At 40.8% G+C, this 15,365-nt stretch overlaps 2 protein-coding genes across 2 annotated transcripts; one reads left to right on the top strand and one right to left on the bottom strand.

Moving 5' to 3' along the window:
• Positions 1–174: 174 nt before the first annotated feature.
• AIMP2 (aminoacyl tRNA synthetase complex interacting multifunctional protein 2) lies at positions 175–3,628 on the bottom strand. The gene is made up of 4 exons (XM_071444070.1): positions 3,457–3,628; positions 1,741–1,947; positions 1,190–1,421; positions 175–697 (listed from the first exon to the last, which is right to left on the bottom strand). The coding sequence occupies exons 1-4, from the start codon at positions 3,577–3,579 to the stop codon at positions 312–314; spliced, it is 948 nt and encodes a 315-aa protein (XP_071300171.1). The 5' UTR covers positions 3,580–3,628; the 3' UTR covers positions 175–311.
• A 120-nt stretch (positions 3,629–3,748) lies between these two features.
• PMS2 (PMS1 homolog 2, mismatch repair system component) lies at positions 3,749–14,774 on the top strand. Its single transcript, XM_071444062.1, has 15 exons — positions 3,749–3,906; positions 4,143–4,282; positions 4,880–4,966; positions 6,030–6,132; positions 6,805–6,988; positions 7,454–7,621; positions 8,779–8,876; positions 9,158–9,257; positions 9,509–9,593; positions 9,983–10,135; positions 11,150–12,044; positions 12,829–12,996; positions 13,465–13,565; positions 13,789–13,958; positions 14,344–14,774. The coding sequence occupies exons 1-15, from the start codon at positions 3,887–3,889 to the stop codon at positions 14,485–14,487; spliced, it is 2,616 nt and encodes an 871-aa protein (XP_071300163.1). The 5' UTR covers positions 3,749–3,886; the 3' UTR covers positions 14,488–14,774.
• The last annotated feature ends 591 nt before the right edge of the window (positions 14,775–15,365 follow it).

Genomic DNA, 15,365 nt, shown 5'->3' with positions numbered 1-15,365 from the left:
TTTGGCTGTCTGTTCTTAAAAGGTATTTATCCTTTTGCCTTGACCAAAGGCTCCTGAGAAAAGAATCACGTTGCAGTGGAAAAACTAAGAGCACAGGCTGTGTTTATGTAGGATTAATTTACATACCGTAGCCGTGTTACACAAGAGTTACAAAAAGGAAGGTCACACCCAAAAGGCAGCTGTAATGCTTTTATTATTTTAGGATTCTGTCCAACTGTAATACCTAAAATACATCTCAGAAAGGATTCAAACATTACAGCAGACATGAGGTGGAGTAAGATTAAAACAACATCACTGTGAAGGGTAGGGGCTCACTTGAGTAGCTTCATGACAGAGCTGAAAGGTGCCAGATTCTCACAGGATTTCATCCACTTGTGCACGTTGGCGGGGGCGCTGCCGGCCGTGCCCGTCTGCTGCAGCGCGCTCCACGCCACCACGTCAGCCAGTGTCAGTTCACTGCCCACCAGCCACGGGCTCCTGCCCAGGGCAGCGTTCATGGAGCGCAGCACTGCTCCTCTCTCCTTGCTGCTGCCTTCCTTCAGCTGGAAGAGGGCTGTGTCCACCCAGCTGTCGATCAGAGTCGAGGTAACTGCATTGTACTTCTGCCCAAACAGGGAAAAGAGAAATCGAGCGATGTTCCCTTCTCCTTCTATGGGGCACATGGTTTGAATGCTGAACTTCATCTGGGGTTTGGGAACTGAAATTAACAGGAAAAAAAATGAAAGTGAATCCAACAGAGTAAAGAAATTACTAGAATGGCAATTCCATGATGAACATTTGTGATGCCAGCACCACTGTTAATATCATTAACCTGATGAGCAGTTTTCAGTCTTGTGGGATAAAGAGATCACTTTTTGAAAAATTTAGCCAAATCTCCTCCGTAATTTCTCTTCTAGTTACCTTATTTGTAGAAACTAAAAAACATTTTTTAAAAACCCCAAAACCAGAGGGTACAAACAACCCTGTCAATGCCACGTGTATTTTAACAGCAGTAACTATGAACAAGAATCTTCCTCTTCTGGCCCAGCATGGTTCACAGCTATGAAAAGAGAACAAAAATGTTTCCTGCTTCTTCATATCCACCACATGTCAGCACAGGGAGAATGAGGCATCTCTGTGTAAGGGTTTATAGCACAAGTTTCATTTTCTCATCTATTGTAAAATATTGATCTACAAATTTCCTTCTTACCATCTTTCCAAATCAGAGTAAAGCCCAACTGATACTCATGACGTGGCTGCTTCTTAGTCTGCTCTCCAAAGCATTTCAAGAGGTTTTCTGGCACACTTTTCACTGATGAATGTGTGTGAACAGCTGATAATATTTTGTACCGCTCACAAAGCAGACTGTGTATCACTAACAGTGACAGTGGAGGTAGAGAAGGATTTGCATTGATGACAACATCTTTCAGGGCTCCATAATCCTGAATGGAAAGTAAAACATTCAGCAGGTAAGACACATTCCAGATCATACTCATAACTATTGCTTTCATTTGACACCAAAATGTACATAGTCATGCATATGTGTATCTGAAATTCTAACGATATTAAAGTAAATAAATTCAAGCTTAGACATTTAAAACTTGTTTAAACCTTTAAACATATTCCTTCCTTGACATGTAATTAAATGGCAATTGTAGGTTGTGTATTGAGTTCTGAGTGTCCCAGGTTTTAATGCCCCCCTTCCAGCCCTGAAAATGGAATGTTGAGAAAGTACCAATGTAGCTGCTCAACTAAACTCACCTTTCCAAGCATCAGATCTAAATCTGCTCCATTTGTTGACAAAGGAGAAAATTCATCAGTTTGAATGATATTTGTTACATCAAAGTCAGCATCTGGGGTTTGTATCATCTTGGAGAGTCCATCCACAGCACTCTTCAGTTCATACAAGCGCTTCAGAATCTCTTCCTGGCGGGATTCAAGTGCTTGAAGTGATGGGTCAGCCTCCTCCTACAGGAGAGGGAAAAACAAGGCCATGTACATTCACTCAACTGAGTGTCAAAACAGTCTACAGTTCTCTTAAGGTTAAGTTCTGAAAGATTAAAGACTTTCAAATAGCCAGACCATGGGCTTATGTCTATCAGTAATCTCTCGTCTGTATGAGTGTGGTGAAATGGCATGTTTAATAAATTCCTGAAATCTTCCTGCTTCATAGGTTCTTTTAAGCCATTAGTTACAGCAAACTCTGTAACACAATCAAAATCAGACAAAGAGTTGGCAGTGAAGTGCTGAACAATGACTGAAAAATCAAAGACAGCCTGTCAGGTTCTTTTCAGCTCAAAAGAGCAAAGTTGGTAAGTCTGCGGTACAGTGGCCAAACAAGGAAACTTTGACAAATCAGGTAGTTAATAAAAGTAAAAAGCTCTGCAAGTTTAGATGGATGGTATATTGTGTGGATTCAGTCTTTGTCTCAGAGAATATAAATTATAGTGGAAAAAATACATGTTAATACCAATGCAGCTTTTAATCTGTATTACCTTACAAGCAACTCATCTTACAATCTTTTAAAAGAAGATGAAAAATATATTCCTGTGGCAGGTTTTAAGTCTACAAGCTTAAAAATAACATTAAAGAAAAATTTTCAAATAGCCTATTTCTAAGCATCCTGAGTAACGATTAAACAAACCCAAACTATCATGGATGAAGAGATAAGGTATCCAAGTAAAATCTTTATATCCACTTAACATAATATTCTCATAGACAAGACCAGGGAAGACCTGTTAAGTGGCCATTATTTAGTTAGTGCACAATTCCATACTTTGCAATGGGAAGGCATTTCATCAGCATTTCTGTTAAGTTCTGCCCCAAAGTTACTCCTCCTCAGTGCCTCCACCATCAGCCTGGGTGAGGGCACAGCAAATCCAGGATGGCATCAAGCTAAAATTGGCCACAAGCGGCCTGTGAGAATGCCAAGCACTCCTGGCACTGGAGAGAGGCTGCTCAACTAGACCTACGTAACGCAGTTATTTGGCGTTTTCGTCTTATTTAAGGCAAAAGAAACTGAAACTAGAAACTGAGACTGAGGGTGCGTAGCTGGCCGGAGCCCGAGCCGAGGCAGCAGAGCGATGATGCAGCAGGACGGAGCGAGGCCTGCTGGGCGCTAAGCACGGCCATTCAAACACAAAATCCACCACAGGGACACACGCGAGAGCCCAGAAAAGTTAAAATGAGAACTGCGGAAGACTTTAAAAACATTACAGAGAAATTCTTGAAAACGTTGATTTTATTTAACCCTCGGTCGCGCCGCTTACGGCGAGGCGGAGCCAGGGCCCCTCCTGGGGGCTGAGGCGGTGGGACTCGGCCCCGGGAGCTCTCCGGCACCGGAGGCTCCTCCCGGTTCCTACCGGAGCTGGGGCTCTCACCGGAGGGAATACCGGCCCAGCAGCCGCATAACCTCGCCAGAGCGAGCACCGCGGGCCGCAGCCCAAGCAGGTCTTTCCGCCCACCCCTCGCTCGTACCTGCGGCGGCGCGGCGGTGCCGGGGGCGCGGTGCAGGTTGGGCAGGGGGTACATGCAGCTGGGCAGGTGCTCCGCCAGCACCGCCGCGCTGTGCAGCGGCCGCACCTTGTACATCGCGGGCATGGCGGCTCCCGGCCCGCCGCGCGCCCACTCCGCCGCCGCCGGCCCGCCCACCCCCGCGCCCATTGGCGGAGCGGCGCGTGAGTGACGTGCGTGGCACCCAATGGGCTACGGTATCGCCCGCCCGCCCTCCTGCCATTGGCCGGCGTTGAGTCGCGGAGCGCGTCCCCACAGGACGGTGGGCGGGTTGCGCCGCCGGGCCGGGAGCGCCGTCCATGTGGGGCGGGCGCGCTCCGGCCGCTCCCAGCGCTGAGCGAGCGGGGCGGGAACCTGAGGAGAGCGCGGCCCGTCCCGCCCCGCCGGGGCCCCGATGGAGGCGGCTGCGCCCTGGTGAGTGCGTGCACCGACCCGGTACCGGCCCTGGTCCCCATGCTCGCACCCCCTGCCCAGGCCGCTTTGCTCCCCTCACGGGAGCCGCGCTCCTCGCACGGGCCGTACCCCGGCCGCCGGCGCGGTTCCGGCTTCCTCTGGTTCCTGCCTCCCCTCCCGGCTCGCTTGGGGAAGCCTGGCTGGGGTTTCTGCCCGCTCTCACCGCTGCCCGTGGTTTGCTGTCCCTCTGTCCCCAGCCCGCAGCCCGCCGGGGCCATCCGGCCCATCGACCGCCGGTCTGTGCATCGCATCTGCTCAGGGCAGGTCGTGCTGAACCTCGGCACTGCCGTGAAAGAGCTGGTGGAGAACAGCCTGGATGCCGGAGCTACCAACATCGGTAACTCTTCCTCGAGTTTTAGAACTTTCCATAGGATTCTAAAGCACGTCTTTTCCCTCAAAACCGAGTGCATGTTAACAAATCCGGGTAAATACTTTCTGTTCGGGCCAAGCATCTTTGCAGTGATTTTCCACCTCAGGTTAATAAAACATTCTGATTCCCAGACTCCAGCTGCATTCCTAGCAGCATGTGAGATTGTGTTATTTAATTTCTAGTGGCCCCTTTGGCCACTCATAAAGGGGTTGTTCCATGCAGGAGTAATGATCAGGCTGTGCCAGCCTAGGGCTAGCACAGGGTAAAGGCAGGGCTGGCTTCCAGAGCTTCCAGGATGGTGGCTGGGATAATTGGGAAAACTTCTGTTTAGACAAAAGTTCAGTGAAGCTGAATTGCCTGAAACTACAGACTGGTTTGCATTAGATTGACCTAACTTTTGACAGCTGTCAGAGGTTAGGGGGTTTTTGTTTGTTTGTTTTCTGTTATTATTCAATTTTGACATGGAAAGCTGTTATTTGAAAAATTGACTTCAAGTACAAAATTGATACCAAACACTATGTGTGAACATAAAGAATTGAAATACTTTATGACTCAATTTTGTAGAGATAAAGCTTAAAGATCATGGGGCAGAACTGATAGAAGTTTCAGATAATGGAGGTGGAGTGGAAGAGGAAAACTTTGAAGGCTTGAGTAAGTTGATTTTTTTTTGTAATTTAGATGTGGCATTTAGTTTAATCAATCATATTTAATGGACACTTGGTTTTTACATAATGTGTGTGTTACCTGCAAGACTTGAGCAACACTAGGCTGATCTTCTGTAGTGCTCTTGTGGTTATAGTTCTTGTAACTCAGAAATAGACTTTGGTTCCTTAGTTTATTTAAGTGGCACAAGCAATACAAATAATCACAGAGGAGAAAATCTTATAAAAGTCCATGTAGATTAATTCATGTTGAATCATTGGTCGTTGTTGAAGGAGTTGAGCTGTGTGGAAGGGGCTGCTTTGGGAAGGTGAATTATAAACTCGAGTATTTGCTGAAGGGGAGCTGACCTTGCCCTGACTGTCAACCTTCCCATTTGCTAGTTTGGAATTGCACAAAATGGGAGCAGAAACAAATGATGAATGATGAATCTAACTAGCCACTGCAGTGGAAATGCTGCCATTTCTTTTTTGATAAAACACCTCGGAATCTTTGCCCCATAGGTTATTACTCAGTAATTTTGGTGCTCACTGTGCAATTTTAGCTCATCAGAAACTCAAAGTGCTGCTGTTCCAGCCCAGTGAAAGTCCAGGGCTGCTGCTGCTGCTGGCTCAGTTTGTCAGCTGGTGACTGGTGCTGCACTGATGGTGTGGTTTGAGTCTCCTCAGCTGTGGTGGTGCCTGGGCTTGCCCTCTGTGCCCCATGCCCAGCACAGGCTGCTGCTGCTGCTTTCTGGCAGGGCACAGTCTAGGACAGGTCCAGCAGCAGCAGAGGCAGGTACTGTGTCCTGCTCTGAGGCATCTTGTAGAGCTTGTAGCAATAATGCTGAATAAATCTGTGATGTAAGTGTGAAATAGCAGGTGCAGCTGAGGATTTTAAAGAGATCTTGTTTGTAGGAGAAAGGGAAAGCAAGCAGTATTTTGTCTTTAATGGTTATGTAAAATGCAGTGAATAATACAGAAGGTGTTTTGCTTCTTGATATGCATACAAAATGTACTTGCATAGACCAGTGGCACTTTGAAGTAAAATGTAAATTTGAAATATCTTTTTCCAGCTCTGAAACATTACACATCAAAGATACAAGATTTTTCTGATCTAATACATGTTGAAACATTTGGGTTTCGAGGTGAAGCTTTGAGTTCACTGTGTGCATTAAGGTAATTAATATTATTTATTAGTAGTAGAAGTTACTATATGCACAAAAGCACTGCACCCTTTCAGTTTACCATTATTGACAGAGTGGGGCTTTGGAAACTTCCAGTTCCTTACTGTCAGTCAGTTTTGAGCAATAGGTTGCATGACATCCTGAGTCATTTCCAACCAAAATTATTCTGTGTTTCTAAGCACCTAATTGGTCATTTTATATACAAAATTTGGTGTTACTTAAGGATGCAGATCTTTACAGGGTGGAATGGTGTATTTGCATGAGTATTTGATCCTCTGATGTAAAGCACTGTAATTTTAAGTGCTGGTTGTTAGGCTGTAACTCATTAAGGCTGTAATAAATTTCTTTCAGACCCAGTATACATTTGAAATCAACCTTTGTACACAGTGCTGCTGGTATCTATTAGAATGGGAATGTAGTGTTCAGCAAAACTAGATTTTAACACTGAGCTCTATAAGAGGGGGATGAAAGGGATACAAATAAGAACGTGTAGCTATGGAAATGTTACACTACTCTGAAGAGCAGGTTCTTAGTTGTGTATGGGGAAGAGTTGTTTTAATAAAATTGATAGTATTGCTGTAGTTTCTATGCTGCTTGTCATGAGGAGCAGATGAGATAAAATGGTGCTCAGTGAATAATTCTGTTGCCTCTCTCCTCCCACTAGTGATGTTACCATTTTCACCTGCCACAAGTCAGCAAAGGTTGGGACTCGTTTGGTGTTTGACCACAATGGCAGAATTACTCAGAGGACTCCTTTCCCACGGCAGCAGGGAACCACTGTCAGCATCCAGCAGCTCTTTTATACCTTACCAGTGCGGCATAAAGAGTTCCAAAGGAACATCAAAAAGGTCAGAAATTGGCAATTCAAAGGAGTATTGTCCCCCAGAATTTATTCACTGCTGAATGAAATTCACTTCTCTGTAGAATGTACTGATTACAGACTATTTCATGCCTGTCTTACATCTTAATCAAATAACAAAAGTCTTCTTGTATGCTTTTCTCTTCTATTTTGCAATATTTGGATTTAAAGGTACATTCTCAGATTTTGAAAAGAATCCATATCATGATCACTTATCTGTATTTTAAAACCAGGGACTGCTGTGTTGTGGCTGAATATGTCTTGTAAACATCCTGTTTATTTTTAAAGTTCTATTTTTCATATATATATATATATTTTTTAAATTTAGTTGTAAAGATTTTAAGAATAAAACTCCCCCCCCTTTGTTACCTGCAGATATTGAATGTTTTGTTTATACATTTGTGTTTTAAAAAGAGATTTCATATGAATTTGAACTTTCTTTTTCCTTTAATAGGAATATGCAAAAATGGTCCAGCTGTTGCAGGCCTACTGTATTGTCTCCAAAGGAGTGAGGATTAACTGCACTAATCAAATTGGCCAGGGGAAAAAAAGCTGTGTGATATCCACTGCTGGAAGTCCCAGTTTAAAGGAGAACATTGGAGCAGTATTTGGACAAAAACAGGTCTTGCTTTTATATTTGAAAAGAGAGAGGATGTAGCTGTATCGAGGGATTTTTAATATTTACTAAGTGTGAGAGGTTGGAGTGTAGGTCTGCAGCACACCCCAGAGGCCGACAGAGGAGAGACACCATGGCCTCCATGGACACTGAAAGTCCTGGATCTGCTCAGAGATGTTTTAGAAATTGTTTAGGAAATGGGGTTATGGCTTAATATCCCTCTGAAACTAGTTTTAAGAGCTGTTGTGTCAGCAGATGGACTGTGTGCCACAAGAACAAACAATTTAAAAAATCCTTCAAATGGTGTGATGTGAAAGTCTTAACTGAAGAACAGCAAACTGAGGTCTGTCCACTTTGGCAAGCTCTTCCTATGAAACGAAGTTTTATTCTGGATAAGCTTTAAATGGGATTGCAGTCAGATTGTGAAGCTGTAGACTGTGATGCTTTCTAAGGAATAGCTACAAAAAGATGAGAGCAGAGATTAAAAAAAGCTCAAAACCATCCTTCCTACACCTGTATATTACAGTCATCAGAAATATTGAGTGGTTGAAAGCTGCTGGCTGTTGATAAACAATTTTTCCCTCCACAGCACCCATACATAGAATGTTTAGCTTATAGCCTGTTTCTTAATATTGAATACCTTAATTGATAGGAGCTGCTCTAATGGCAGAAAAATAACAGTGGCATGACTGGGAAGATGTTTCTGGTAAACATAGCTGTTCTTAGGGAGCTTGTGATTCAAATAACACATTTTTAATAGTGTTTTATTGTCCTTTCAAAAGAAACTCCTGTTACTCTTTTTACCCTTTATTTTAGCATGGAACTTGTTTAGGTCATATGTATGCCAAACTGTCAATCATTTTGTTCCTCTGTCTGTGTACATTTAATGTAAGGGTCTGTGAAATAACTGAAGTACAGGTTGTGATATCAAAGGATGAAAACAGGTATTTTTTAGAGGAATTTTTCTGTTTCTCAGCAAACAGTGCTATTATCTTCTAGTAGGTTTGGATATTTTAAGTGTTTGTCTTGGTCAGCTCTTGGTCAGCCAAAACCCACCATTTTTCTCAAATAAATTTTAAAGCTAATAAATGACAATAAAATAGATGGGGAAAATCTATATAGGTTTGATGTTTCACTTCCTTGCCTTTTTTTTTTTTTTTCAGTTGCAGAGCCTTATTCCTTTTGTTCAGCTTCCTCCTAGTGAAGCTGTTTGTGAAGAATATGGACTCAACCCTGCTGACATGCCACAAAATCTTTATAGGTAATTAGGAAAGTACAAACCACTGCTGCCTGTGGCACTTTACCATAAACCAAAATTTAAAATAATAAATAATAAATTTAAAAAAAAAGGTGTGATTAATAGTATTGAGAAGAGCCAAGAACAGCACAGTAGATATTGGGATGCAGTTTTGTAGTAGCCCTTGTCAGACAAGGAACTGGGAGAGGAGATGTGTATTTCCATACTCACTGGTGCTGTGTAATGGTGTTTCCTTAGGCCCTGTATAAATTCCTTCCCTCGCTCTCTCCTTGTCTGTCCCACAGCATTGGCGGCTTCGTGTCCCGCTGTGCTCAGGGCGTGGGACGCAGCACGACAGACAGACAGTTCTTCTTTGTCAACCAGCGGCCCTGCGACCCCGCCAAGGTGAGCGGCTGCTTGAACACATCACCCCACCAACTCAGTGTTCTCTGGAAACCTCAGCAGCAGTGGCTCCTGTCTGGGTTTGTTTCTGGTAGTAGAAGTTCCTCTGTCTCAGGTTGCTGTCTTATTGTGTCTGTTTGAGGGAATAAGATCTTAATCGTACAATATACATTTTAGTACATTAATTAATAGACACTGGTGCAAAATAGAAGATAATGTTTTTGAAATTTATTGGTTTTCCACCTTTTTTGCAGGTTGTCAAGATTGTGAATGAAGTTTATCACTTACACAATAAACACCAGTATCCATTTGTTGTCCTTAACATTGGGGTAGATTCTGGTACGTTCTGAATAATTTTTAGTAACTTCAGTAAAGGCTATTACAATTTATTCTTCAATGATGTTTGTATTTAGAGAATATTGTCATTTTCATCTGTATGACTTCCTGCACTCTGGAGATGTTTTAATGCTCAGTTGGTGAGGGAGAAATAGAATCCAGCTGTGGTTCCACTATTTTTCCCCTCCACCTTTTCAATACTCAAAAGTAACTTCTTAAGTGATGAGGAAGAGGTTATCTTAAATACAAGAAAACTTGTATCATGTTTGCTGGGATGCTGAGACAGTTAAATCTGATTTGCAGACAAAATGACAAACAAACCAGAACTAATTCTGTGCAATGACATTGCATTTTATTTGTAAAGCAGTTATTTTTCTCTTTTTTTTTTCCAGAGTGTGTTGACATCAATGTAACTCCTGACAAAAGGCAAATTTTACTTCAGGAGGAAAAGTTTTTATTAGCAATTCTAAAGACTTCTCTGATGGAGATGTTTGGTAGTGATGTTAACAAACTCAATGTCAATCAGAAACTTCTGGACATTGCAGGTAGGACACAAAATGTGGAAGTTTTGAGTATGATATATGGCAGAGGATTAAAAATGGGAAAATGTGTTTGTAAAAACCCAAAGAAGAAATTTAAAAAAAAATTAAACCAAAAATAAAGAAGGACACAAAGGTATTAAGTGATTGTTATGGAAATGACACATGCCAGCACAGCAGGATTTACAGTCAACTTTGTGAACAAAAAATTCACCCAGAATTAATTGATAATGCTTGCAAAAGATTTCTCCCAAGATACTAAAGAGACCTATGGTTTTTTATGAAAATGTCTTTGAGAAAAAATGGTTAAGGGGTCATAAATAAAATATGAAAATTAAGTATGAGTTTTTTGGGTTTTAAACTTTGATTATTTTCTGTTACCTACAGAAATTGCTGATTCTCTTGTGACTGTGTAGTCTTTCAAGACTGCTTTCCCAAGTCAAGATCATCTCATTCTCCTCTTTTCATTCAACAGAGCCCCCTCTAATTTTCCTTTTTGCTGACATACAGAATCAGTTGTAACCTGATTCTCACTGTTATTTTAAATTAACCTTCAGTAAAATCCTTGTTGCACTGGCAGTTGATGGGGTTGAAGTCCTCTAATGACCAGCAAATCCCATATACTCTAAGTGCCTGTTGTGCCACCTCCTTAACACTTTGCCAATGGAATTTTATAGTGACCATGAAAGTGTAAGAGCAGTTCACTTTTCATTGTCACGCTGTCATTAAACTCTTGATAACATAAATAAATGTGCTGATTGGACTGATTACTGTTCCAGTTTAAAAAGAGAATACAAATTCATTCTTAGTAGTGTCATTAAATGTCCTCAAGATGTAACTGTTTCTGTGTTTGCTATTAATACATTTCAGCCCTATACTCACTGTCTGAAGCTTCAGGGCTCCTTTGAGCTATTTGCTATTTTTCTACCTCTTTTCATTCCTTTTCCTAAAGCACATAATTTAATTTATGTTTCCAGCTACCTCAGAATCTTGAAATACTCTGTATTCTGATTTCATTAGGTAACTGGAGGAAGACACTTCCTGAAGAGGCAGAAAAGCCTCAGGCAGACACCCTGTCTGACTCTGAGGCTGAAAGTCCAAGTGGTGGAGGCAAAAGAATAATGACTCTTGGCAGATTAAGGGAGTCATTCTCTCTCCATCAAGCAACAGAAAGTCATTTTCAAAGCTCTAAAAAGGTGAAAGAGCAGCACAGTTCCCCTAGACAGAGGTTACTCGGTACCACTGGGGGCACTGTAAAGATTCAAAAGGCTGTCTTGACTAAGAAGGCTGAAAGTTGGCATAAGTTGGACTCCAAGGTGTCAATTCCAAGGAGACACTTGAGAAAATTAGAAGATGCTTCAGATTCTGGATTCTGTAGTATTTCAGAGTCAGATGCTGGATGTAGCACACCAGAAGCTGGAAGCTGCATCAACAGTGAAAGTGCAGTTAATTCTGAGGAAGAATTCTGTGGCACAGAAGAACAGATGCAGAAGCAATGTCTTAAAACTGCTGGATGCAGTAAGAAATCATTGGACTGTGATGTTCAGGTCCTGGGCACTGAAGCTGAGCTGGATCAAGTGAATGACTGCACTGATCAAAACAAATTCTCTCAAGAAGCCAATAATTGTTCCCCAAGAGTAAAACGTTTTAAAAGCAGAAACTTTAAAAGTGAAGCAGATGATTCCAAGGCAGGTAAATATCCTGAAGTGAAGGACACTAATGTTGATGTACTGGTGGAAGTTAAAAAGAAAATTGTGCCTCTTGAATTCTCTATGAAGGTTTTGGCAGAAAAAGTAAAAAAGGTAATACAGCAACAACAGAAAAATACAGAAACTGAAAATTACAGAAGATTTAAAGCAAAAATTAGTCCTGGGGACAATAAAGTAGCAGAAGATGAATTAAGAAAAGAGATCAGGTATTTCTGCTTTCACTTGTTTAATATGTTTTACTCATCAGTTCATAGAATTAGTTAAGCAAAAATATAAGACCTGTCTTGAGGGTGGGCAAGAGCCTTACATGTACCTGCTAGGTTTGGGTCTATTTTTTATTTATGTCACAAAAAAACCTATTTGATGAGTTATTTAACTGACAGAGCAGCTACTTGAACTAAGTGCAAACAGAATGTGGAAAAAGACACTAAAAAGGCCACAAACTTCATAGATTTGGCTTAGATCAGCCTTGTAAACTGCAATTCAGTCAGAGAAACACAAATTTCATGACAGACAGCACACAGGAATATGAGCATAGCTCATATTCCTCCCTTTTGTGAATGACATTTGCTGAGACATGCCTGGAAAAATAAGTTACATTCAGGTGGTCAGGGGACAGTCAGTGTCTGTGATTTGTTAATAATTGGGGTTAAAAAATGAGTTAGGAAAGTCTTTAATTGTGAAAAGAAGGCAAATATGTATCAGCTGCCTTCAGAACCACGATGCCATCTTCAGTGTTACTTACCTGGGCTGTTGGCATACTGCCTGCTTCTAATTTTATTATCACAAATGGGGGAAACCTGCCTCAGTGATGGATTTTGTTCTGCCAGAAATGGCCTCAGATTTTCAACACTTATATCCTGCTTAAATGAGATTTTTTTTTTAATATAAAGTGTGTTCTGCAGGGGAGAAATAGAAGTTTTTAAGTTTTACATGATAACTGATAAGGGTGTAATTTATAATCTCTTTATATTTTTTTTTTGTATACAGTAAAGAAATGTTTGCAAAAATGGAAATCATTGGCCAGTTCAATTTAGGGTTTATAATAGCAAAGTTGAATTCTGATCTTTTCATAATTGACCAACATGCTACTGATGAGAAATACAACTTTGAGATGTTGCAACAACACACTGTTCTCCAAGGTCAGAAGCTGATAGTGTAAGTATTTGCAGTGTTTAACAATAATAACATGTTTTAAGTTGAAAATTCAATGTTTCAGAAGGATATCTGTGATTTATCTTTATGTAGCATTTCACACATTCAGAACACTTGAGACTCAAGTGGTTTTTATATCCAAAGTGTTTCAAAGAGTCAATCCTTACATGAAACACAAATTCCATGGATGCAGTTGTGGCTGTGCAGCAAGACAGTGGTCAAACAGATTTCCACAGTTTGCAGGATACTGGAGACTGTTCCTGCAGCAGGGAATGCTGCCCAGCTGACTTCATCTGTTCAGTAACACTTGGAAGCAACTGCTCAGTAGTGAATTTTATTTTTTTCACACAGCAGAGTGAAGAGTTTTACTACAGAGCTCTGTATTAAGTATTTCTAGGTTGTTTCTGAAATCAGTCTTTAATTCTCTGCACTGTGTATCTATGCAGCTCCATCTTTTTTTCTCTCTTTCAGGCCTCAAAATCTTAATTTAACAGCAGTAAATGAAACTGTATTGATTGAAAACCTGGAAATATTCAGAAAAAATGGCTTTGATTTTGTCATAAATGAAAATGGTGAGTTTGGATGATGTTAAAAGTAACTGCCATAGTTACCAGTTTGGTTAGTTAATCTATCAAAAGATTAAACATTATATAAAAATTATATGCAAAACATTAAACATTATATATGCACATCACGTCATAATAACATTTTAAAGTAGTTTCTCAGCTTTTCTCTCAAGAAATAAGTAATTTCTTGTACTTCTCTGTATCTTTATTGTCGTTGCAAACCTTCCAGCTCCTGTAACTCAAAGAGTTAAATTGGTATCATTGCCAACAAGCAAAAACTGGACTTTTGGGCCACAAGACATAGATGAGCTGATTTTCATGTTGAGTGACTGCCCTGGAGTGATGTGCAGGCCCTCCAGGGTCAGGCAGATGTTTGCTTCTCGAGCTTGCAGGAAGTCTGTAAGTACTGCACTTGATGTTTGTGTTCAAATACATAAATACCACATTTCCTGATGTAGGACAGGTGGCTGTGTCTGCATGTGTATGGCAGGGCAAGTTTATATACTGCTGAGTGTCAACAGCTAACATCCTTCCTTCTGCTCCTCTTGTTTTTATCTCATTTACTTGGGAAATATTTCTGCTAGTTTTTTATTTTGTTCCAAACTAATGCACTCATGAACCCACTGTTAGCTGTGTTTTGTCTTCTGATTGTCTGATTGAAGGTGTTTTTTATTTTTAATGCCTTGCACAGAATTTGCTGTAGTAGCTGAAGTACTGCTCTGGTCTGTGTCAGCTGGCAAATGGAAAAAGAAAAGAATTCATTTATTTTTTCCTTTGCTTGCAGGTGATGATTGGAACTGCACTGAATGTGCAGGAAATGAGAAAACTGATCACCCATATGGGTGAGATTGAGCATCCCTGGAACTGCCCCCATGGAAGGCCTACCATGAGACACATTGTCAGTTTGGACTTGATTTCATCACAATAAGTCAGTGTCTGTTTATTAACATTTTAAATTTTAATTCTTGCCAATATTTTGAGCTTTTATCATGATTCTCTTATTTTAAGTAAAAAAAAAATTTAGGCAGTCTTCAAGATGGAAGCTAGAGCACTTGGAGGCTTTCAGCAGGGTTTCCTTGTTATGCCTGTCATCAATACCAACATCCTGGAATTCATGTAAATAACTTCTCTCTTATTGCAATTTACTGTGTGTTGTACTTCTTTGAGCAGCAATCAAAACTTTTATAAAATAAATACATTTATATATAAAGATAAGGAGTAGCTGAACCTCATTTATAGAAATACACTGATTCTGAAAATGAAGTGGAATGGGAAACCGAATTGGGAATATTATTGGGAAACCAAATATTAGTTTTCAATGTTTATACATCACGTATATGATAATTTTAGAGAATATGAAAATTATACACAAGTTTAAATATTTTTTTCCTATACCAAAGCTGGGTTTTGTTAGATAATGACTTAGAGCTTTAATATTGCATTTAATGATTAATTTTCTGTTACCCGTGTTTAAGGCTTGAATAGAGTTATAAGTCTGGCATCATTACTTTTAATTAGCAAGTTCCAAACTTGTTTTCCAAGAACAGGGATTCTTTTTCTGATAATGAACGGGAAAAAAGCTGTCTCAACAGGCACTGCCAGTCAGGTCAGTCCAAATTCTATCTCAGTACAATCAAAACCGGTAGAAAATGATCTTTTTGAATCAGAAACCAATAAAACAGGTAGCTACGCTCTTCCAGTCCTGTAGGACCAAGATTTGACCCAAGAAATCTGTGTTTATGTATTATGTTCCCTTCACGCTCCATTTGCCGCTGATGCAGCTGTGGCCATGATGCTGCTGCTGTT

This window comes from Agelaius tricolor, unplaced genomic scaffold, assembly GCF_023055355.1.
Source record: "Agelaius tricolor isolate 1412-34295 unplaced genomic scaffold, bAgeTri1.0.p SCAF_19, whole genome shotgun sequence".
NCBI classification, from domain to species: domain Eukaryota; kingdom Metazoa; phylum Chordata; class Aves; order Passeriformes; family Icteridae; genus Agelaius; species Agelaius tricolor.
This window is presented reverse-complemented; position numbering and strand designations above follow the sequence as displayed.